We start from the raw sequence: 23,570 nt of genomic DNA, 5'->3' as shown, positions 1-23,570 counted from the left end.
ACGAATACTTCTACACGCCGTGTAGATATCCACAGTTTTTAATATTCGATAGATTAACAATTGCTAGAATTATTCAACTTCTAACGAAATTCCTTTTCACATCGACTATTTATTCAACATTTATCTGAGGTTTATTGGATTGTATACTACACTATGGCACTCTAACTACCACATCACACTTTGTGAACAGAGGTGTAACTTGGCATCACTCAACTTATTCACTCTTCGAGGAACTGTTTCAATTAAAACTCCAGAACATTCAAAAAGCTTATTCGACTAGTATCAAAGCCTCTCAACGGGTAGACACATAAACCGATCTTGTGCAGGAGTGGTAGATCTTGAGCGTCCATTTCTCGGTCACGTCTCGATATCAACAATGAACTTGCTTAACTTTTGTGGAGTATTTTACTCAGGAGTACTTTTGTACCACATGACCTGAATCACTGGGTGAGAGATTAGAAAAGATCCCGGCATATATAGATTTTGACGAACCGTTAAGACGCAAAATTCGCGTGTGTCCCGAATAAACGACGCCAATCCAAGGATATGCTTTCACCGTATGCGTGTCGAATTGCGCGAAACACATCAATCTCGAATTATCTCGTCATAATCACTCGTATAAATTAATCCGTCGTAGAAGTCATGCATGCTCGTACTAACGTCCCGTTCGGAGAAGATTCCGTTGCGCAAACGTACTAAAAAAAAAACAACAAATGTCAATTACAACCTGTCATGGGGAATAGAAATCTGGTAGGATTCTAAAAAGAGAACCTGCAATGGAAAGTGAGCAAAAGCAATTCGAGGTTATCAACTCTTACTGCATTTGCACAATGTTAACTGAATACAGGGGATCGATTTTTCTCCATGTACAGAAAGCTTCTGAAAGAGGGTATTCCGTTTAACTCAAATCATTCGGATTCTCTTCATATATCATCGTTTGTTTTTTTGGATTTACACTTGTATTATATCGGGACTTTCCTCGTGCTCTTCTGAATTGTCTTGGTATGACAGAAGAGATTGCCCCACAAGTGAACATCTACTGGTCTCACAATCAAATGTACAATGTACATTTATTGCAGTATTTTTGCTTTACTTCACCATATTTTATCAGGGTAATTTCTGCACGCAATCAAGGCCTCCATTGCTTTAGTAGCACCGAACCAAAAACCCAATACATATATTAATCCACAGAAGCTTACTACTACTACTATTCAGTGGGCTTAGAGTATTATTCGAAAGTCGAATACGAATTACTGAATGCGTTTGCTTTTTTTTTGTCTAATAATTCTAATACGTCTCTGGTCACTCAAATACAGAACTATCATTATCTGGGCTGCCACAATGAAAAAGACTTTCACTGCCCGATTAGAAGCGTGCCATAATTAATATCATCGTCATGCAGCTCGCGTATACGCGATGACATAAAAGCTTATCACAATTGTTCGGCTTCATAATAGGTCCTTTCGTCTGTTTCTCAGTGTAGTGTAATCTACACTGCTGCACTTTAAATCAGCTGATTTTCGGTGTAATTGCGCAAACGAATGAAAAAAAACTGATGTTAGGTTGTCACGCTCATAGACTCATAATTCGAATTCGAAATATGGTTACGTTTCTCAGAAGATGTGTTATTTTTTCATCCTCTTGTAATGTGATGAACTTATCGCAAATTTTAAATTCAATCTTATCCATTTTGAAGTGGATTACTGTAACGTGACATTAACATCAAATTTTGCATTTACACCATAGAACACTAATATTACACCCCTTTTTGTCTAGGTGTAGATAAACTACACCTCCTCTCCACTGGTGTTAATCCAATCAGCAAACGAATTCTAAAAATCGAATGTAAATTACACCGAGTGTAAAAAATGCTACACTTTCTATGCAAACAAGAGGACCTATTAAGGGACCCTGCTAATTTTTCAGAGGGTAGCGCCGCCCTTTTCCGGGAAATCTGGTTTGAGGGTTAAAGAAAACAAGATTGAAAAATAAAAATAATGATTTTTTTATTTTCAGAATGTTTTGCTTGGATATTATTACCGCCTGCTATAATTACGTATTGGCGTTTCTTTAATGTAACATTTATAAATTTATTTATAATAAAACAAACAATTTCGCATTATACTTATGTTTTCTTTCCTAAGACAGTACGAACTGAGCAATGTGCGCATGTATTTGATTATGGTCGCGTTAGTTAACTTACTTACGTACGTTTTGTTTTTTATGTTTCCTTTAGATGTGGGTATTGCCCAGACCATTCTGTCTCAATGACTTAATTACCCTGTCACGAACAAGAACATTACCTCTCTTAATCCAAATGCAACGTCGGATATTGAATTTTTTCTCTGTGTCATTATAGGTCCTTTCGTTTGCATAAAAAGTGTAGCATTTTTCTACACTCGATTTTAGTATTCGTTGGCTGATTGAATTTACACCAGTATAGAGGTGTAGTTTATCTACATCTCTACTACTATGTGTGGATAAACTACACTTCCTCTACACTGGTGTAAATCAAATCGAGTGTAGTAAAGTGCTACACTTTTTATGCAAACGAAAGGACCTTATTTCTTCGAGTTTCCAGGGGAAGCATAGATGAACGCACATTTTTCGCTTCACCTGTTGACAAAACGTGATGATTAAGAAAAAGAATGTTATACGTCGAATGTCATATGATGCCGTCAATTTATTGTTCATATCTCTCGCGATGTTTACATGTTTCTTTCGCGTTTTTAATATAATTCGGGGTGGTATTAGGGGTTGAGAGTTGTTTTAAACAGCGGTTCGTTCTTCGGAGATCAGCTTTTGGGCTGTGATGACGTCGTGGGCACTGCCGTTTTAAAGGAGTACTGGTTTTAAGTTGAATAGTATTCATCTGTGGTTTTGTTATTCCTTCAGTAATATAACTAGACAAGGTAAACAAACCACTTAGAATATTGAAAAAGATGGGCCCGGCCGCCATAGTGGAACGAGGGGAGATTCAACTGGAGTAGGTTCGTTAAGTTGAGTGAAATATTAGTTGGGTAATAATTATACAGATTACAAAATAGTTGTTTGTACCACTAGTTGAAAAAAGGATTATTTTCGTAATGATGTATGTATATGAACTGTTTGTGTAATAATTTTCACCTTTTGATTACGCATTTTTGAGGTATTTCAGGGTGGTTTTAGGGGATGAGGTTGTTTTAAACTATGGTTCGTTCTTCAGAGATCAGTTATAGCTACTACCGTTTTAGAAGAGAAGTGCTTTCAAGTTGAACCATTTTCACATCAATAAGTCGTGGTTTTAATTACTTTAGATAATATACATTAGTGGAATTGGGCCAACGACCAGCCTCCGGTTATGTGGGACAAGATTGATTTATCGCCCAGCGTTCGATACGACCCAGAAGAGTGTCGCTACGAAAGTACGACTATACGCAGTGGAACGCAAGCGACGACCATATAGAAGGACAATTTCTCTGATTTACTGGTCTACAGAAGATGTATTAGTTAGGTTATAACATTAAGATGTCATCTTCGAAAGGACAAATGGTACATTTTGGCCAATCTGAAAAAAATTGGCGTCTTTTAGTCTTCGATTACGTTCCATTGATGCTCTCTAACTGGTTTCACTTTAAGAGTTCGTTGTTCAGGAGTAACAAGCGAAAAACTGAACAGAGTCAGAAAATTTCGACGTTTTTGGGCCATCAAAAGCTATGCCCTATTTTTTTTAAACATCGAGGACCGTCACGTCAAATTTTTTTGTGCAAACTGCGTTTTACTTTACTATACTCAATGAGAAGAGAACAGACACCGATATAATGAGAATTAAGTGTCATAAGCTGCGAGGTTGTAACCGCAAGCCTCAACTGGCTGGTGAATTGAAATCGACAATCTGTACCTCCGAGGATCCGATCACGATGGGGGAAAAAAAAAGTTCAACGTGAAATAGATGGGAAAATAGTTGCCGAGTCAATGTCACGAACGATTCCTAATACCGGCTTACGTAAGACCGTACCGTAAGTTCGGTCACGAGCCGGGGTTCGAAGTCGGTCTTTCCCGTAATGGCTTTCGCCTATTTTGGATTTACAGTTGGCCATTTTTGCCCGTATCGGCGTCGCAATTAAGCGCGCGTCCCGTCAATTACTGCGACCGTCCGCTAATCCGCCATTGTGATAAGGTCGTTTACCAGATCTAGCCCAACCCGATCGACATTGCTTCGGTCACGGATGACGAGAGGATCCTGCGAGAAAAAGTCGACGTTAATTGATTCGATTCGCGACGCCGTAAAGGTGGTCAATTCGGTTTTTGTCGCGAAACGTAAAATTGCTTCTTTTCAACCGCCTCCGATATTTCCTACGGGGTTAGGCAAGGTTCGGAATGTGGAAACAATTACGGAATGCGCTGCAAAAAGTGTTTGTTTTTATGTTATTGAAAAAATCATCCCCTTATGATTTTCCTTGAAAAATTGTTTTTGTGGGATAGATTTTCGAAAAATCAAATTTTCTTATAAGGTTTCCCATTCGAATCTGCAGAAAAATCTCCTACAAAATTTCGATACAGTCGATATTTTTCTCCGAATAAATTAAAAAGTACAAGCAGTATACGAAGGTGTATGAGGCAGAGAGTTGATGCATGAATTTTAGAGGGAGGTTGTCATTCTTTGGAACACTTAGAGTCATTCGGGGCAACTGTGCGCACTTTTGCCTTTCAAGCCATACCCTGTTTCAAATGTTGAAGCTAGGAAAATTAAAACGTATTCATAAGATAGAGAATTTTCTAATCTATAAGAAAACATCAAAAAGCAAACAAACAAAAACGTTTTCTTTCCGCAAAAAAAATTTAATAGAGAAAGTCGGAGTGCGTTCACATGCCCCGTATTGCGGGTAAGTGTAAGCACCCTCACGGGGTAAGTGAACGCAGTGCTTAGTGAACCACACAATCAAAACAAATTACAAAATAATGTCATCAAATTGTTACAATATTAAAGAAATGCTGTTTATTGTCGATACAGAAGCGCCTTCTTACAAGCAGTGCATTATTGTTCGTGCCACAATTCTTGGTGAACACAACACTTGATACATTCCCCTGTTAGTGGCTCTTCATATTTTTCTGAACAAATAGGACAATATTGATCGAGTCTTAACCAAGAAAATCAACAATGTCATAATTTATTCCTCACTGAACTAATGCCCATATAATGAATCTATGCGCACACTTACCCGCGCACACTTTCCCCAGTAAGCCAAAATTTGAATTGACGTTCTTATAGAGTTGAGCAGCTAAGAGAACCTAAAATTTTTTATTATATATTTAGATGAATATGCCCATGATCGAATAAAATATTGTTTAACACTGAGGGACTCGAAACTTGGACCTGGCAGAATGTGCAGAAATGCTAAAAATTAACAAGAAAACTAGTGAATTTGATTGATTGCAAATAAAAAGTTAAAGAAACGTGGCACGGCGCACTCCTATGAAAAACTAATATGGCGATTCTGCGCCCTTGCTTCACCCAAATGAACCTCTCTTTCATACATTGCATAGTCGAGATATACACACTGCGCACACTTACCCACTGCGCTCAGTTACCCCGAATGACTCTATACGATGAAGTGGACTGAACAGTGATCACAACTGCTTGCAAGTTTTTATTTATTCCGAGAAAAGTATCGACTGTATCGAAATTTTGCAAGCTTGTTTTTCCAGAATTGAAAGGTGAAGAAAATTTTATTTTTCAAAAATCTATCCCACGAAAACAATTTTTGAAGGAAAATCATAAGGGGTTGTTATTTTCAACACCTAATAATAAAGTTATGAGATTTAGTGCTTCATATTATGTATAGTTTTATGAATCAGTGTTTTTTAGAACCCGTAAAAAAAATTTAAACTGTCTACTCCTCATCGCCTTCCAAAGGCTGTATCTTGGAAAAGAGGTCGATTTCGAAAACAATTTATAGGAACTACCCCTGCTTATTTTCATCGAGAAATCATCTCCCTTAGTCCTTCGCATTTGTTTACAGACATCCTCTGTATGTGAACTCATTTTTTTACAATTGTGTCGTAAGTATTTTTCTGTTAATGAATACAACTCATCGAAATGAACCAATCCATAAATAATCGTCCAAGTTTCAAAATAACGAGAAAAATACGGACATCCCAATTTTCCATTTTCTGTCCCTCCCAATAAACCGTTTGAAGATATAACATATAACACTGATTCATGCAACATTTAATGTTTATAGGTGATTTTTGGTGAAACGCAACTTAAGGATAAATTAATAATGTAAATAATGTACTTACATCTAACAGGAATCAAGATGACGAATACTCAAGACAGATAAGACCAGAAGTCACTCCAGACAATTACTTCAGTACTTCCCTAGAAAGAAACAAGGAGGAATAGACTTTTTGTTCGGTTTTTGAAATCTACAAAGTATCAAAACAGAACCTATAAATTTTCAAAAGGGGGTTCCTAATTTTTTAAAGAATCAAAATTTGGCGGCTCTTGGTGTATGAGTCATCGCTACCGAAAAATCATCCGGCTTTCGGTTCAGAATTTCCTTCCTGGACGAACTGCGTGTCGACTTACACGAAGTGCACCGTCTGCGGTTTATGAACCTTGATCGTGTTCGGGCAACCTCGCCCTGTACCTTTCGGAGAATAAACTCGGCGGAAAAAGAAACGAAAACAAGCGGCGGAAATTGACAACGCACCAAATTTTCGGGTCGATAAATCATGATTCACGGCGATTTAAAAGCAACAAAAAAAAAGACGGACGAAATCGTTCATTTGTACTCGGATGGGCTGGTAGCAGTGGTCGCCCACTGCCGGTATATACTGCTCGACCCAGAGCATTACCACCGAAAGTTGAACATCGACCGAAAATACCAGTGTTGTCTCTGATTTTTTTCCATTTCAATTTTTAATCTAATCAGGGCATCGGAGCTGAGAACTAGAAGATAAATACTGCGGGGATCTTTTGTTTTGCGTCCACTTTCGATATCGACCCTTCCAGAGTGCTGAAGATAAGTCCTATTTGTTCTTTGAATGAAAGCAGTCGTTACCTCCAAGTGTCACTGTAAAGTAACATTCATTATTGCGCTTTAGCCTCAACTATTCTTATCTCTCTCGACATTTTCAAACAGTTATTATGGTACAAAATCCCTGATGACAACCCACACAAGTTGTGTGCAGTGTATATCGTGCGCGAAAAAATGCATGTCCGGGAACAATGAAGAGTATTCGGAGGTCGTTGGCTCCTTTTTCTTCTTCTCTCAACATCAGCGGGTTCCTCCAAGTGTAACAACATCCTTTCTCGGTTCAGACGGCTCAAGATTCGTTTGTTGGCCCGTTCTCACATCTCTCGGGTAGCCTTTTAAATAACCCACTAATGACGTATGATTTTTCGCGGGGGCATCGACTCAAATTCAATCGGCAATGGTTCGCCGCCATGCGGATCTCATCTATTATTCATTTGGTGTCCTTAATGCCCCTTCGCTCACCAGATCAGACATCTGGAGACCTAACTCGAGTCGTTCACGTCTGGGCTAAATGATACGGCAGATGCAGCTCTAGAAGCTTGGCAAAATACATACATAATGTCGATAAACGATATCGAACTGATTCCGAACCGTTCAATGTAAGATTTTATTACCCACTTTAATATGTATTTCTAGTAAAACAGTTTCGAATCATTGGATAGACAGTAACTCCAAACTATCACAGCACTTCATTGCTTCAGTACTAACAACACTTTGCGAAAACTGGAGACAGTTAGCAACTTCTGGTTGAGTTAAATCTTCGTTTAACTAACACGAACGCGACCACGGCTTCTACACGTATGTTAAACTCGTGACAATCAGTCCACAATTGATACTAAATATCACCAGATGAGTTGCTATAGCCCATTATCGCTCATACGGACCACAAAAAACTATCATACACCTTTTTGAGCAGTGCCTACATCGAAATTGATATACAGATTACGAAAATTCAACGCCGAACATAGGGAATGCCATGAGAAAGAAGAGGAGTGTAGAAATGCAATCGCTTAGTGCTTGAATAATTTTATTGCAGATGATAAATTATCGAATGTTCATATGGACCTCTCTCTGAATCATTTCTTACTACGCTTTGTCACTAAATTACTGCTAAGACAGGCGGAGCTCACTTAAAAATACGTAGGACAGATCAAATATGGAGTGGTCCAGTTGAATATGAAATAATCTTTCACCTTTTATCGCACTGGGCGATTGCATTTCTACTGTCCTCCTCTTTCTCATAGCATTCCCTATGTTCAGCGTTAAATTCTCTTAATCTATATACCTACTCAATGGAATTACTGAATCTCCATTAGCAACCGATTCAGAATCGATTCAGGATTGACCCCGTCAGCCAAACTGATTCATTTCAGAAGCAGTTTCAATCATAAATCTCCCTTTTTAAAACATGAAAATTAAATAATTACTCACGTTAAGGACCTACATTCGATGATATAGGATGCTCCGTGAAATTCCTCTCAAACCGTTCGACATAATTCTCTTTCGTCCCAACCTATCCGATGTAATTATAATGTTATGTAATCTTAGACATACTCGGCACAAGACGACGAAGTTAATCCCCGTCTGCGACACGCCTTTGCCTAATTGAGAAAATTTCGTGATCTCGCCTCGAATGTCAGAAACTGTTATATCGAATTAATGCTGTGGTAGCTTGAACTTATGACAACGGTATATATGATAATAATAGGCAATATTTCCATTGTTGTGCCATGGCTGACTAATTACCCTGCAACCTGAGCATTCGACGTCGGTCATCGGTCTGAAATGATGTATATCCCACAAGGAGAAATTATTCATTGCACTTCTCCACTTTCTCGCTGTCATAGGACACGCGGAAATTATTAAAATCTCGAAAAAGCCAACATTTGAACAATTTTCGATTTTCGCATCGTAACTTTCGTGTTATTCCGATGCGGTGTTCTCTTTGGAGTCAGTTCAGGTTGTCGTTAACATGCACACTTATGGAGATACCCACATACCTTGCCTGATCGAAGACAGGCCGTTTACGAAGCCGCTATCATGCCGATGGATAGATATTGCGAAAATTTATCGAAGAGTGTTGGAGTGACTTATGGTCGGCTTTTGCAAGAGGCGCACTCGCGGTTCGCATTAATATTCGAACATAAATGTATATTTATGTTGGCAACACTTCGCCATATGCGTTCGGCGCATTTTTTTCGAGCGACGTTGATCAGTCGGTTCGTTGCAGTTTATGTTTATCACCTGGGAAAGCATCAAAATCAAAGGCTCGTTATTTCGAAGATAACTTCATTGTATTCGGTTATGTGACGTAAAGTTTCCTCGTCGATTACCTAGTGGGGAGCGTAAAATGGAGCACCAATTCTAGTAGAAGGAGAAGAAACATTTCAAGCAAGACCTTAAGATCTGAAAAATCAACTTTATCTGCTTCCCCATTTTTTTTGGAAGACGGAGAAACAAACAAACCATCGAATTGATTTCCACGTTTAAGATATCTGATACCAAGGTTAAAATTTCCTAAATGATCCACCGATTGGAATAGCTTCTGAGCCGTCTCAGTACTAATCTACTTCCCTTTCACGAAAAAAAAAAATTTCTCGGTGGAGGAATCGAGGTCGCGAAATTGAGCGTTCACGTCACTCCAGTTCGCTGATTTAACCGGCTCGGCCGTCGGCCCTGATCCATATTGCGATGTATAATATTCGGTATCGCTTTCGTCGGTACAATATGCACTTGATGATAAAATTACTACCGTACGTTGTTAGATCGCAAAAGGTGCCATTCAATATGCACGCTGCACTGTCCGATTCACCATTAGAAAGCGCAAAAATCGCTGCTGCAATCAGGCCGTGAAGCTGAAACATAAGAACCACAGCCGCAGCGATTGTACGAGACCAGTAATTCTCTAGATTAGAAATGGTGGCGTTCTATTTCGTACTACCATCGAGTATTAACCAATAACCGAATGGGATTGAATACTCAAAGGTAGTACAGGGAAAAAACCAATGGCAGAGGACCAACGTCTTATGGACTTCAGTTCAGCCCATTTGAAAATTATCAAGAATGGTGATTTCAGTGTTCAAGACAAGCCTTTCTCCACGTATTTATTTGGTATCAGACGAAACAATTTCCCCCGATTCATCCCATCGATCCAAACGGTCCTAAAGCAATCCTGATTATGCACAACACACCGTGCAATTATACGTCCCGCACGCCGCACCCCTTCCTTGCGATTGCATAAAATATCAAGCAGATGACGAACACACCTGGCCGAGAAGAAGAGGAACAAACGAATCCTCTACGGTTTCGACATGTTTAAAAACACCCGCGTCTCCTGATTCGTATTCAAAACAAATCGTGGGAGGCGCGATAATCAATTAGAGTGTTAGAACCGGACGGAACATTTGCATATTCCGGTCTACGTTTACGGTCTCGTACGATGATGTACAGGGTGATTTTCCTAGAAGTCGCATTTCCAAATGGCGATCGTCATACGAACGGTCCCACAGAGCTCGATGAAGTTTTGAGATTTGTCACGAGAAGAAGTTGCTCTTTCAGAATAGGTATCGTATTTAAATCTACGATGATTTTTCTGGGAGATACACGGGTCGAATGTTGACCTTCGAAAAATTCCCAAAAAGATGGGGTAAGTTAAGACTTCCTCAAGACCGAACGGTTGTGCCGAGATGGATTAAATTCTCAGATTTATTACTATAAGAGTTCCTCTTCTAGAATATGTATCAGGTTTACATCTACGATAATTTTCCTGGAAGATAAACTACTCGAAAGATGACCTTCGAAAAATTTGGGTTCAGTTAAAACTTCCTCAAGACCGAACGGTTGTGCCGAGATGGATGAAATTCTCAAATTTATTACTGGAAGAGTTGCTCCTTCAGAGTCTGTATCACAATTCCATCTGCGGTTACTTTCATTGGGAGATAAACGACTCGAAAGCTGACCTTCGAAAATCCTCAAAAAGATGGGTTCAGTAAAAAATTCATCAAGACCGAAGGGTTGCACTTAGATGGATGAAATTCTCAGATTTATTACTAGAAGAAATGCTCTTTCAGAATATGTATCACATTTCCCATCTACGGTTACTTTTATTGAGAGATAAACGACTCGAAAGCTGACTTTCGAAAAATTCTGAAAAATATGGGTTCAGTTAAAAATTCGTCAAGACCGAACGGTTGCACTTAGATGAATGAAATTCTCAGATTTATTTCTAGAAGAGTTGGTCTTTCAGGATATGTATCACATTGCCATCTGCGGTTACTTTTATTCAGAGATAAACGACTCGAAAGATGAATGAATAAGAAATCGTCAGCACCGAGCTCGATGTAGTTTCGAGATTTGTTACTAGAAGAGTTACTCTTTGAGAACACGTTTTCGAATATCGAAAAATAATTTTATTTCTCCCTTCAAATAAAAATAAGTTTCAAAGTTGTTTTCTTTCAAACATATAACTTATATTATAATTATAGAGATATACCCATTTTATATCAACAACCACAAATTACAGAATTTTAAATATAAAATTATGCCCCTCCCAAAATCACTTCTGGAACCGCCACTGATTAGTTCTCGTTGAATACGTGTGCATTTTATTGGACTTGTTTGTATGTAGCTCTATTTCATGTTTCAAATTATGTGTTGTGACGGTAAAGCATAATAAATACGAAAAAAAAAATCCGATCCTCTGCCGTATGATGCCGGAAATCTATGATAGATGAGTTGCATAACCGTTTAAAAATATGAGAAAGGAGTTAGTACCATATTTAAACAGAACCGTAGGTGGACTCGCCTTTATTACTTTCGACAACAGTCGCTAACATATGGCATTAGAGGAATATATAAAGATCTGGCATGCAAATCCGTTAGCTTATATCATCTGACATGTCTATTTAGCTGACAAATCATTATAATTCCTTGTACGAACGTCAACGATGCTTGACATGGGAAATATTTCATGATTATGTTTTTATTCTCTACTTGGAAAAGTGGGCAGATAGGTATACCTTTCGAACATCTTGAACAAACGTAGACCATTACTTGAAACATTCTCAGTTCCAGTGAATACTTTCTTCGCGTGATTTTTTTTACTGAAAAAAATTCAATTCTGGACTAAAATTTCGAGTAAAGTTGGAAATTAGGGAACAGAATTTTTTCATTGAAACTCCTGAGCTTTCTAGTTCCGTTATCTATCAAAAAAATGCCTAATTTTTTTTAGAACATTTATTATACAATAATTAATGTTTGAAATCGAGCTTTGAGAAAAATAAGAAACTGAACGATTGAGTATTCACATAGGCTTTCTCCTGCCCTGCAAACAATGTAAAAAGAATAGGATTTGAAGTAATTTCCGGATAAGAAGCCTGACAATTCAAGAAAATATTACCAAAGATTTTCACTTCATAGTCGGGTCTAAATCATTAACGCCCAGTGGCAGAAACGTCAATTATAATTTAATGGACCAGAACAACTTTAATCCTTCATTAAACAAGACATATACACAATTTAATGGACCATTAAATTCTAATTGACGTTTCTGCAACTGTGTCTTAGTCATAGACATAGAGACATGGACTGAGCAATGCCAGCATGAAATTGGCTATTTATTAGAAAGAGAGAAAAGCTCGTCGGGATATACCTTTCTCTTTTTTGTTCACATAGAGGTGAGTGTAGACCAATCAAAATTCTAGAAAAAGACAACTGCCTTCCCGACGTGTTTTTCTCTCTGTCACTTTTTTTGACCGTATTTCATGCATAGATATAAAGGGAAGGCACAGTCCATGTCTCTATGTCTATGGTCTTAGTCATCTATATTGTTCACATATTATTCGTTATGCAATTCGTTTCAAAAAATTGGTTTTGATAATTATTGCACAATTACTATTACAGGATCAGTATCCACGAACAAAATTTCTTTACTTTCATTACTTTTGTTTCAGATTTCGGGAGAGCAATGTAGTGAAAGTTTCAAGAAAAATGAAGAGTATATTTCGACGATTTTGGGAATAACGAATCTTTGTGTAAAATCTGCAAGATTTTTTACAAATTCTGCTATTATTATCTGAATGGTTTTCACCAGAAGAGATATTGAGAATATTTTGTCAACCAATAAAATCATTTCAACAAAAAAGTTAGTTATTATTAAATGGATGCCAATCCGATAAACTGGCCTTGATGTCAGTTTTCGCTGTATTTCCGAATAACGATTTGCGACAATTCAACTCGCGTTAATGGCGACCTTTAATTTCCCGGATTAAAGAACATCGCGACCTTGCGGTAATTACCTCAATGTGCAGGCAGAAAATGTTTTTGTATGGTCGGTATCATCCGATGATGGATAGGTGGGTCGAAACCTTCGAGATTGTCGTTTTCGATTTCGTTTAGTCGGTTTTTACGGTTGTTGATCTCTAATTCGATACTCCCTGTACGAATTTTGTTCACTGAACAGAAAATTAACTGAATACAAACAAAATGAGTTCCTGGTATCAGGAGTCATACAAATTCCATGACGAGTTCATGAACACTTATAATCGCACTGTGTGTATGCTCAGTGTACTACCATTAATGGATTTTCAATGAATTTATTCAGACAAGAAAACTCCTGAAAATCACTGATCGCGTTGATACCACGCTCAGCGATGTAAGTAACAACTTCGAACACTAAAAAGATCTTTGACCATCCACATCAGCCACGGAAAGGGTTCACGGAGTTCATCGTCCATCAATGCCCACCTACCACCCCTTTCAAGAGCCCATCCCGAACCATACAAAACGTCTTTCTTTCTCTCTCTCCGATTTTTTAGCGGCTCGACCTGCAGTGTCATACACCTTTGCATCGTGTACACCCATAAACCGCCCATGCTCGTGCCCATTTTTTTCACTCCGTCGGCAATGCATGCTCACACACACACACACACATATTGTACATCCATAATGCATATAAGCTGACTGATGAGTAACCTTCGCCGATTGGTAATTAAACAACGTTGCGGCGACCGGAAAAGAATAATTCTCGTGAAGTACCATCTTCGATAGTCTGGCCAGTGAAACTTGACGTGTTTGAAAATTTTCGAATGATTCATTCGAATAATACACCCATAAGCTTCCTTTAGGTTTATTTGTTCAAAAAAAGGAGAAAAGGGGAAAATATTATTTAACTGAAATACGGACAACAAAAAACCTAGGCAATCGTATACAGGTTGTCCCGAAATTAGGTTAAAAATTCAATAGTATATTATACTACGTCGAAAAAAGTCGGTGAAAATTTGTCCAGAGATTTTGCAGCCTCTATGGAATGAGGTTACAATAAATGACTTCCGGCATAAATTAAGTTAATTAAACAGACGTTGTTTTCCGATAAAACTAAAGGTCTATTCATGCATCATCGTCACTATTATATCATGATCTTTATTATTGTCGCCATCTTAATCATAAAATCGAATTGAACCTGTGCATTTCTCAAGAAGCATTTATGAAACGTTGAAGGTTAAAACAAGGACTATGACTATTCTGATACAATGCTCACTATGACAATGAAAATCATGAATAATTAGACCCAAAGACTCAACTCACTTATAACTCGAAAATAAAATAAAATAGAGCAATATTTTGGTATCCATCTTTAGAAACTCCAGATAGAAAATGTGCCATCCATTTCTCCCAAGCTCTTAAAGTTACAAGTCTATAGGCTGTCCTATCTTAGAGATAACTCGATGAAATTTGCAATAGTTAATGTTGGAATATTTCAATGATTCTTGAAATAATAAGCCATTTCACATTGACGTCACTTGAGGGGAACAATAAACTATGTAATATTGTCAGTTTTCTATCATACACTTTCATATCACCACTGAACGATAAATAATATTCACGGAACGACATTTTCCCAGAAAACTGACAAGGATTTATGAAAACCACTCCAGATGACAATAACATAAACATAACCAACATTTGTGTACCCCTGTTGACCTGTTTATGTCAGCTGATCCGAAATACCCAACTAACTACCTACTCAATAGCTTTTTACCGTCCGAAGAAGTTATTTCAGTAAGGTTCTTTTCTGATTTGTTGTTATTTTTCATTTAGACTCGTTTGCACCAAATACACTTAGCGTTAAGTTTCCCTTAAAATGAACCCTTAACTTAAATTACGTTGCACCAGCTGCTAACTGACATTTAAACGGCTAAAGCTAACCTTAAATTTAAGTGCTCCTATAATGACCACTTGAATATTTGAGGGCGGGATTCTAACCTATAATAATTTGTTGAACTGGCTGCAGAACTTCCCATTTTTTATGGATTTTGAAAATTGAATGAATTCATTACTGAATACTAAGCTTTTTTCTTTTGCCTTTATTGTCCTGCCATCAGTTTTTTTTATTTTCAATTTTGTGTCACAAATCATACTATAGCAACAAACTCTTTTCTTCTGTTGAGAAGCTGTGTGCTCTTTGTAGATTACCACCACCTGCTTGGCAATCATTCACCGTATTCTTACTAACAAGGACAATAAGGACATTTTCTTCACGTTCTTGTTCAACATTTATAAAACAAATTCACACAAGACCTTACAAAGAAAGTGTCGTACTTATAATAATTTACTTGAAACTGACTGACACGACAATAAAGTAAGGTTAATTAAATGACAACGATCATCGGCAAAAGGCCAACCAATGAAATGGCTTTATTGGACTAGGATGAAGTTGCACCAAAATAAAAAACAAAAATATCACTAGATATAAAAACTTAAGGGCCCCTTACTTAAGATTCTGTTAAACCACAGTCGTGCAACTGGGAATAAAATTAAGCGTCCATTAACTTTAAACGACACTTAGTTAAGTACTTGTTTTAAGGGGTATTGGTGCAAACGGGACTTAATGAATACTTGGGCACAATGTTATAGTTCGAACCAATTTAACAGTTTGAAATGACAAAATAGCCTATCGCAAAACAATAATAACATATCTACACAACCAGCCTTTAATGAAAGGCCTTTGTGAAGAAAAATAATAGGTAATAGTCGAACATTCAATAAAGCGAACGGTGGTTCGGAAGAAATGATCCAGGAAACTTGCAATTGGCGTAGTCGACGCTAAAGCTAAAACAATCGAACGCGTTCGGACTGATGATGGTAGAACAGTAGCTCTCTATCCGCGAACTTCCTCTTCCTCCGTCGGTTTCCCATACCAACCTTCGGCGGCGGCAGTACGACATCGTCGTCGCCGTCAGTTCACCAGGTACTTACACCAAGTTCAGTTCTCTCACACACACACACTCTTCCGCAGGTAGTGGATTCGCGGGCAAGGACAGACGCGGACGGGGCCCTCCGTCAGCAGGCCAGGAGACAGCTAGAGGTCTTCCAGAGCCAGGTGCCAGGGGGGCACTTGCAGGTCATCAAGTCGCACAGTGTGAGCAGCAGCCGCTGGACCAACAAGAGGATCGAGGAGGCTAAGGGCGGGGAGTTTGAAGGGTTGCAGGTAGGTGATATCAAAAATCCGAACATTCGATGGAAAAATGCAGAGATTTGCTCACACTTTTTCGATATTTCTCCATTTTTCGCGTCTTTTCAGTCGATACAAAGCACAAAATAATCAACATAATTGTCGAAAGAGTCCCTGCTTATGTTTTTATGAGAATTTAGAAAAAAGTAAAGCGTTAATTATGACTAAATCATCGAAATTCCAACTCTCTCACCATTCCAAATACGAGTGAAAAATTCTCAGGCCTAGTGTTTACCAATGATGAGGCTAGAATGCAGGTGATTCCTTGTCCGAAAAAATTAAAGTTTCGCACCCTTTTATAAATATGGGGATACTTCTCACGTTTCCTTTGATGAAAAGGAAGAAGAGATATTTCATTAAAATTTCCCATATGCTATTAGCCTTATATTATTCTAAACAAAAATATAAGGTCACCGGTATACCAATAAAAAATTACTATCGGATGTTAGATCTACCTGCTAATTAGTTTCACAGAGTATCTCTCTTCTAGTTGTGTATTAAGAGAACTATGTACACTAGGAGCATGACCTTAATTTCTTTGTGTTTAGAATGATGAAAGGCTTCACTTTTTTGACAAACACTCTAAGGTTTCGAAGATTGAGGTTTTCCAGTTGCAAATTTCAAAAACTATTCATTTTAGGTCCAGAATGTTTTTATAAAAATGAAGATTAGGGTATCCAACAGAAAAAATTGGCATATTGGCATTTTTCAAAGATCATTGTTGAAAAATCTCAGTTTTTTCGACCACCTGTGAAGTTATCCGAAAAACTGCAGAAGACTAGAAAAGTAATTCATTAAAAAAACTCTTAAATTTATCTCGAACAATACAATACAGGTTGACGATTTAAAAACTTGTCAGGCCAATTATGTCGCGACAAGGATGTTTTCAGAGAAAATGCTGGAACAGGTCAATTTTTATTCGGAGGGGACATATTTTGAGCAGAATTGTAAGCCGTAAGCTCCTCAACCCTGGGTGTAGGGGCTACCACCCCTAAATTCTTAATAGGGAATAGAGGGTGAGCTAAACCTCAATTGGAAGACAATATATCCCTCTACATAATGTCTTCCAATTGAGGTATAGCTCACCCCCTATTCCCTATTAAGAATTTAGGGTGGCAAGCCCTACACCTAAGATAGAGGAGATTTTGGCTTACAATTCTGCTCAACATATGTCCCCCTCCCTTTAAAAATTGACCTATTCCGGCATTTTCTCTGAAGACATCCTTGTCGAGACATAATTGGCCTGGCAAGTTTTCAAATTGTCAGCCCCTGTAACTACTTGAAGAACTCAATAAAAATTTGCAAACCATAGTATTCATCTAGAGGGTCAAGTGATCTCTCAATTGAGGTATAGCTCACCCCCTATTCCCTATTGAGAATTTAGGGGTGCTAGCTCCTACACCTTGGGTTGAGGAGATTTCGGCTTATAATTCTGCTCAAAATATGTCCCCCTACGAATAGAAATTGACCTATTCCGGCATTATCTCCGAAATCATCCTTGTCGTGACATAATTGGACTGACAAGTTTTCAAATTCAAATTGCCCTGTATATGATCACTAGTTAAAACCATCATAACCAAGAAATTTTTCGGCAAAAGTGGCCTACGTCATAAAGGCACACAGATAAATCAGTTCCTAAGGTCAGAATTTCATGTAGATTCAGAATATGATTGGGTATCCTCATTTGGAAAAGCAAAAATGTTTAACTACTTTCGGATGTCCCCATAAAATGAAAAATAATTTTTGGCTTATGCGCTAAATAGAGCCGATTCCTCCAAAGTTTGAATCATTATCCTAGCACAAAATTTAAAAGAGTTATCAACCCATTTATTGCTGTTGAATCACCTTGTATAAGGCAGCGCTTGAGTTCTCGCCTTCTGCGTGACGTTTTGTAAGAGGACGTCTAGTCTCTGGCGTTCGCCTTTAACTTTGCACGTTCACCTCGTTCTTTTCTCACTTTTTCATTACGTACTGGCTTCTCCGACATTATACATTCGCGAACTCGTTCGCCATCCAGCGAACTGTCAAACGGTCGTGATTACACGTTGTGTAAATATCAATTAATATTTTGTTTGTAGCGATCGTTAGCTGCCCGTTCCCGAGACCATCTACATTATGTTTAAACATATATCTGGCACCTTGAACCAGACAACCGCGAAGATTAAATCCCTGGTTATGTTTAATCTATGCTCGTTGCACAGGCACAGTGTTCACGGTGGAGTGTAAACTTGCGGTTTCCAAGTAGAGCATAATTGATCGTTCGATTTATATTTGTGGAAAGTGAAACTCGGTGGATGAGGTAGATCGTAGATTCCAATATACCCCCTTTGGACCATGAAACGATGCGCTCCAAATGGTAAATATTTCAATCGTCTATGATCAATGTTGAAATAAGCTAAGCTACTTTTATTGTCTGTTGGATACCGTGAAGGCTTAGAGGGTAGTCTTCATTTTTTTGGCCTGAAATGTATTTTTGAACTATTCATTTTAGTTGTATAAGGGGGTATCTAAAGGTTGGGCTTTTTTTTAACAGAAGGTAGAACTAGTCAAAATGTAGCGTTTCATTAAAAATCACCTATACAAAACTTTTTAAATGACAAAATTTAAAAAAAAAATATTCAAAAGGATTACTGAAATAGATCCTAATACGACCCTAGATCATTTGTGATTTGAATTATAGTAAAGCAATGGGAAAAAACTTATCTCGTGATGACTGACTCAAGCATATGGTTTCGTTTAGGTTTAAGATATTGGCCCGTTCCATTTTTACGTGGGAATGAAAATGGAAATTTATTGTAGGGCTCAGCCATCTCATATATTATATTTTATACATAAAATTTTTGGTGGAATGACTAGTTTCGACTCCCCAACTTCTGTAAAAAAAAATTCTCACCTTTGAAAACACCCTATATAGTCTGAAAATAAAATGATTTTAAAGAAATTTCGGGAATGTATTCGTACCACGAAGAACTTTCTCTAAAAAACAAGAATCTTTGGCTCTCGACAAAGCCTGGTTAAAATACACAAATCTGTGTTGGCATTTCGAACGAACCAGTCGTTTCACTTAATTTCGTTTGAAAAGTGAATTTTTTCCAGTTTTTCGTATAGAAATTGCATCCAATCTGCCCAGAAATTACACAACGGGCATAAACAGTTTCATAATCACGTCCCCAAAGTTTGAACTCGTGATTTACGCATAGGTACAGCAATAATTTCTAACGTGGAAAATGTGATGGTTTGAGAAACTTCACATCAAGTTAACCATGAAGTTCAGTTATTAATAAAGGTTGGATTAGAAGAAAACTCTGAGCTTGAAAATGTTAATTTCAACTTGCGCAAGATAACTTAGGCGTAATAATGATAATTAAACAGCTGCTATAGGTAGGTGATTGAGGTAAGATTCTGTTGGGTAATATGAAAATATACATCTAATTAACTCGCGTTATAAACTTCACAACAATAGATATGAAAGAGCTAAATGTGGTATAAATAAAACGGACACATCAGAATAAGCTGAATAAATTGTTATCCGACATAAAGTTGATTTTTAACGATTCACATCCTTCAATAATCATTATTCCCGGCACTAATCAAGTCGAAGTGCAGTGACTGTGGTTTCCCCTCCACCTTTACATTGTCGTTCGTATCATTACTCATTCAAACAGGTATTCTACCAGATATAGTAGTACCTACTGCATAGCAGATTATTAGTCATGCTCGGACACAATGTGTTACGCAATGGATTCGTATTAATCGATCGCTTTTAAACTGACGAAATACACTGACCTTGACAATTATCGACTGTTACAGATTCCTTCCAACCAGCTGGACCTCAGCTTCCAAAAATCCAGGGCGGTGATTGGTAGAAGCGCGGCTAGACGTCCGCCGACTAGGATCAAAAATAAAGATGACACATCGCCTATAAGACAGGACAACCTACATCGAGTTGCGTCAGCTAACCTACAGAAAGTAACGCGTCTCTGTCATCAGATCCACGAGAACGCCGTCAAACAATCCTTCGGAAAATTCACCAACGGCTCGCCCATCGAGAACCGACTCAAAATAACCAGCGCGTCCGAGAAAAACGACGAAGCGACAAACTCATCGAACGGTCATACGAATTTACTAAGGACCAAGAGTAGCAGCAGCGAAGATTTCCTAATAAACTTGAACAAAGACAAATCCACGAAGAGCATAGAAGATTTGGAGGACCTCGAACATCTCCAGACCTGGAGGCGAACATCGAAGATCAGAAGGTCGTTGCAATACCCCAAGTTAGAAAAACCGCTGCCGAATAAACCTATTGACTTGCCGGAAACTTCGGTCAGCGTGAGGAAGATAACCGAGGATTTTGAGAAGGGGAGGAGACTCAGTACAGCTTTGAGAGGAAACAACATAGACTTACAAGCTTTGGATCAAATTCTTCAAACAATTTCGAGTTCAAGCAGCGAAAAAAATTCAACGCTAGATGAAGAAGCAGAAAGCTCGAAAATCAATAGTCTTCAATCCAAGAGAAACTCGTTCGTAACTGTCGAGAGCATACAAGAAATTAAGGGAAGACTCAGGAGGACGAGTTCCCCGGATAACAACCCTTATCAAAAAGTTAAAGATCAAGAGATAGACGATGGAATTGTGACGGAAGATTCATATAAAACAGAGGAAAAGATGATCGATTCTGGTAGAGTAACCGGGCACGCCAAGGTCAAATCATACGTCTTCGGTATGGATTATATGAAGAAGCCCATGATTGGAACAGGAAGCCTGGAATCTAGGTCGAAATTGCTGAATGGTACAACCAATAGGAGTGAGGATTGGTACAACAGGAGGAAGTCGTACGGGTTCGAACCCGTGCACAACCAAAACGAAACTATGTCTTCGAATAAAAAACTTGTGGAATCTTCTACAGACAGTGGAATATGTAGGTCCAGTGAAGTGATAATCATACCTTCAGCGATCAACCATGTGGATCCCAAAGGATACGCTAGCAATAACAACGGTGGTTTGAACAATAACATAGAGAAAGACGCTAGTTTCGGTAATGTGAGAAGGATAAGTTCATTATTCGATAACCCAACGACAAAAACGAATTCATTCCATCCAGAGTTTAATTCTTCCTGGACCAAGAAAAACAAAGAAAACGATTGGAGCTTGAACCCAGGCATCACCATTAAAATACCTATAGTATCTAATAACAGCCACTGGGACGACCATCCAGAGAGAGATATCAAACGGCACTCCATAGCAGTGGACGAAACCAAGTACGTTTCCAAAAGTACGGTGAACAATGAAGCGCGAAGGACGAGTTTGGTGATAAACGAAAAGTTCCTAAACGCGCCGACGACTACAGAAGGCTGTGATAGTGATTATTCCGGACTCGGCAAGAAATCGAAAAAAGTTGAGTTTTGCAAAACTGAAGTGCATTTCGCGGCGGAATCGGGAAAAGTTAATATAGTGGAGACTGACGAGAAACCGCCTCCGACGCAAAATTTCAGGAGGAGGAGAAGAAACCCGAGTTACCCGAGCGATTTCAACAAAAACGGTCTTCCGGTTCTTCATTTCGGCGAGAACTACGTGGAAAAAACGCTTTTCGCGAACGGCAACCAGCAGTACCCGGAGGAGGTTGCCAGCGGAGAAGAAACAGAACCTAGTACCATCTCCCGAACGCCCATATCCCACGTGGTTACTGTTAATTCCGATTTCAACAGCCTAGGTGCTTTCGACGACGACAGACGAGAATCGGCCGAAAACGAAAGCATCAAGGGAATCTTGAAGAACAAGATGGTAAAACCGAAACCGTACCATCTCGGGCAGAATCCGATAGACTTCAACTTCTTCGACGACGAGAATAGAAACTGGAGTTCGGAAAAATTTCCAGAGAAAGACCCTCCTCCAATTTGGAAATCCACGGTCACAGTCAGCAGCACCATATTCGATAATCGGAAGGTTGAAAACAACAACTCGATTTTGAATAACCAACCAGATCTCATAAAGGACCAACTGAAGAGGTTGGAAGACTACCATCACGATTTGCGCAGGGTGGAACCTACGGAACGAACCAGACCTTTTCTTTCTGTGGCCGACAGAATAAGGAATATGGAAGAGAGTCAGAAGGTGGACAATCACAGGGGGTATTCCACGAGGGTGAATATTGGAGAAGGGCAAGCCATTGTGGTACAAAATAATGCGTTGAACAAACACGATATGTTTACGGAACCGGTAAAACAGGAGCCCAAAGGTCAGTTTGCATGCTGAGAATAAAGATATCTAACTGTAACTCTCCATTCTAGATTCTAGAGAGAAGGAAAAAAGTAATACTCCACTAAGAATTCTAGGCTTCTCCATATTACCTAAATTGACGAGTAATTTTTTCACCTCCTCTACAAAACGCAATCAAATTTGATACCTTTAAATAAAAATTTATGAATCGCTTCTGTAGAATGTTACCAATTTTCCTTCTTTCATGAATTCACCTTTCTTCAACATCACAAGACGAAAAATTTTCGACTTCTTTACTGAGTTCTGTTTCATTCAAAGTACTCCATAGTTCGTATATTTCATCAATATCGCAAAAACTTTACTAACATACTCTCAATATTTTCTTTTCTCTCTTAATAAAAAATTTCCATGTAGAAATTATGTAGTTTTTATTTTCATTTAGAGTAGACTAACCTTCAACTGAAAATAAAGTTTGTTCCAGGATATTGTAGTCATTTCATTGTATATATGTTTCCTTTTTCTATTTGTGCATGAACTATTAGTAAACTGTATATTTCATGGCTTCTAATTTTATCGAATACCATGACTCACAATCTACCAGAAGTGAAATATGAATTGATATTGTTTTTTTGAGGTGCATATTTATGAGCTGACCTACATTATAATCACGACTCTTTTTCGATAAATTGTTAATTTTTTGATTTTATCGTCCAAAAACGAATTTTTCATCATTAAGAATATCCCAGCTCGTTTCAATTGGAACTAGGTACACTTGGCTGTTGACCAAGCGTCAAGTTTTTCTGAAAAATCCTCAATTTTCC

General features: G+C 38.3%; 1 protein-coding gene and 1 long non-coding RNA gene across 10 annotated transcripts in view; one reads left to right on the top strand and one right to left on the bottom strand.

Moving 5' to 3' along the window:
* The window catches only part of LOC123313034, a 112,847-nt gene that overhangs the window by 84,069 nt on the left and 5,208 nt on the right, over window positions 1-23,570 (top strand). For 8 of the 9 annotated variants that reach the window (XM_044897699.1, XM_044897700.1, XM_044897703.1 and 5 more), the window contains 2 exons: window positions 16,318-16,509; window positions 20,344-22,768. In XM_044897699.1, the coding sequence (XP_044753634.1) occupies window positions 16,318-16,509; window positions 20,344-22,768 (2,617 nt within the window). Of the gene's footprint in view, window positions 1-16,317; window positions 16,510-18,621; window positions 18,890-20,343; window positions 22,769-23,570 lie in introns of those variants that run through there. The other variant, XM_044897705.1, reaches the window with a different exon arrangement.
* LOC123313054 lies at window positions 2,486-20,456 on the bottom strand. The gene is made up of 3 exons (XR_006537709.1): window positions 20,320-20,456; window positions 6,283-6,361; window positions 2,486-2,616 (listed from the first exon to the last, which is right to left on the bottom strand). It is a non-coding gene; the product is annotated as an uncharacterized LOC123313054 (long non-coding RNA).

This window comes from Coccinella septempunctata, chromosome 5, assembly GCF_907165205.1.
Source record: "Coccinella septempunctata chromosome 5, icCocSept1.1, whole genome shotgun sequence".
Lineage (NCBI taxonomy): Eukaryota > Metazoa > Arthropoda > Insecta > Coleoptera > Coccinellidae > Coccinella > Coccinella septempunctata.
This window is presented reverse-complemented; position numbering and strand designations above follow the sequence as displayed.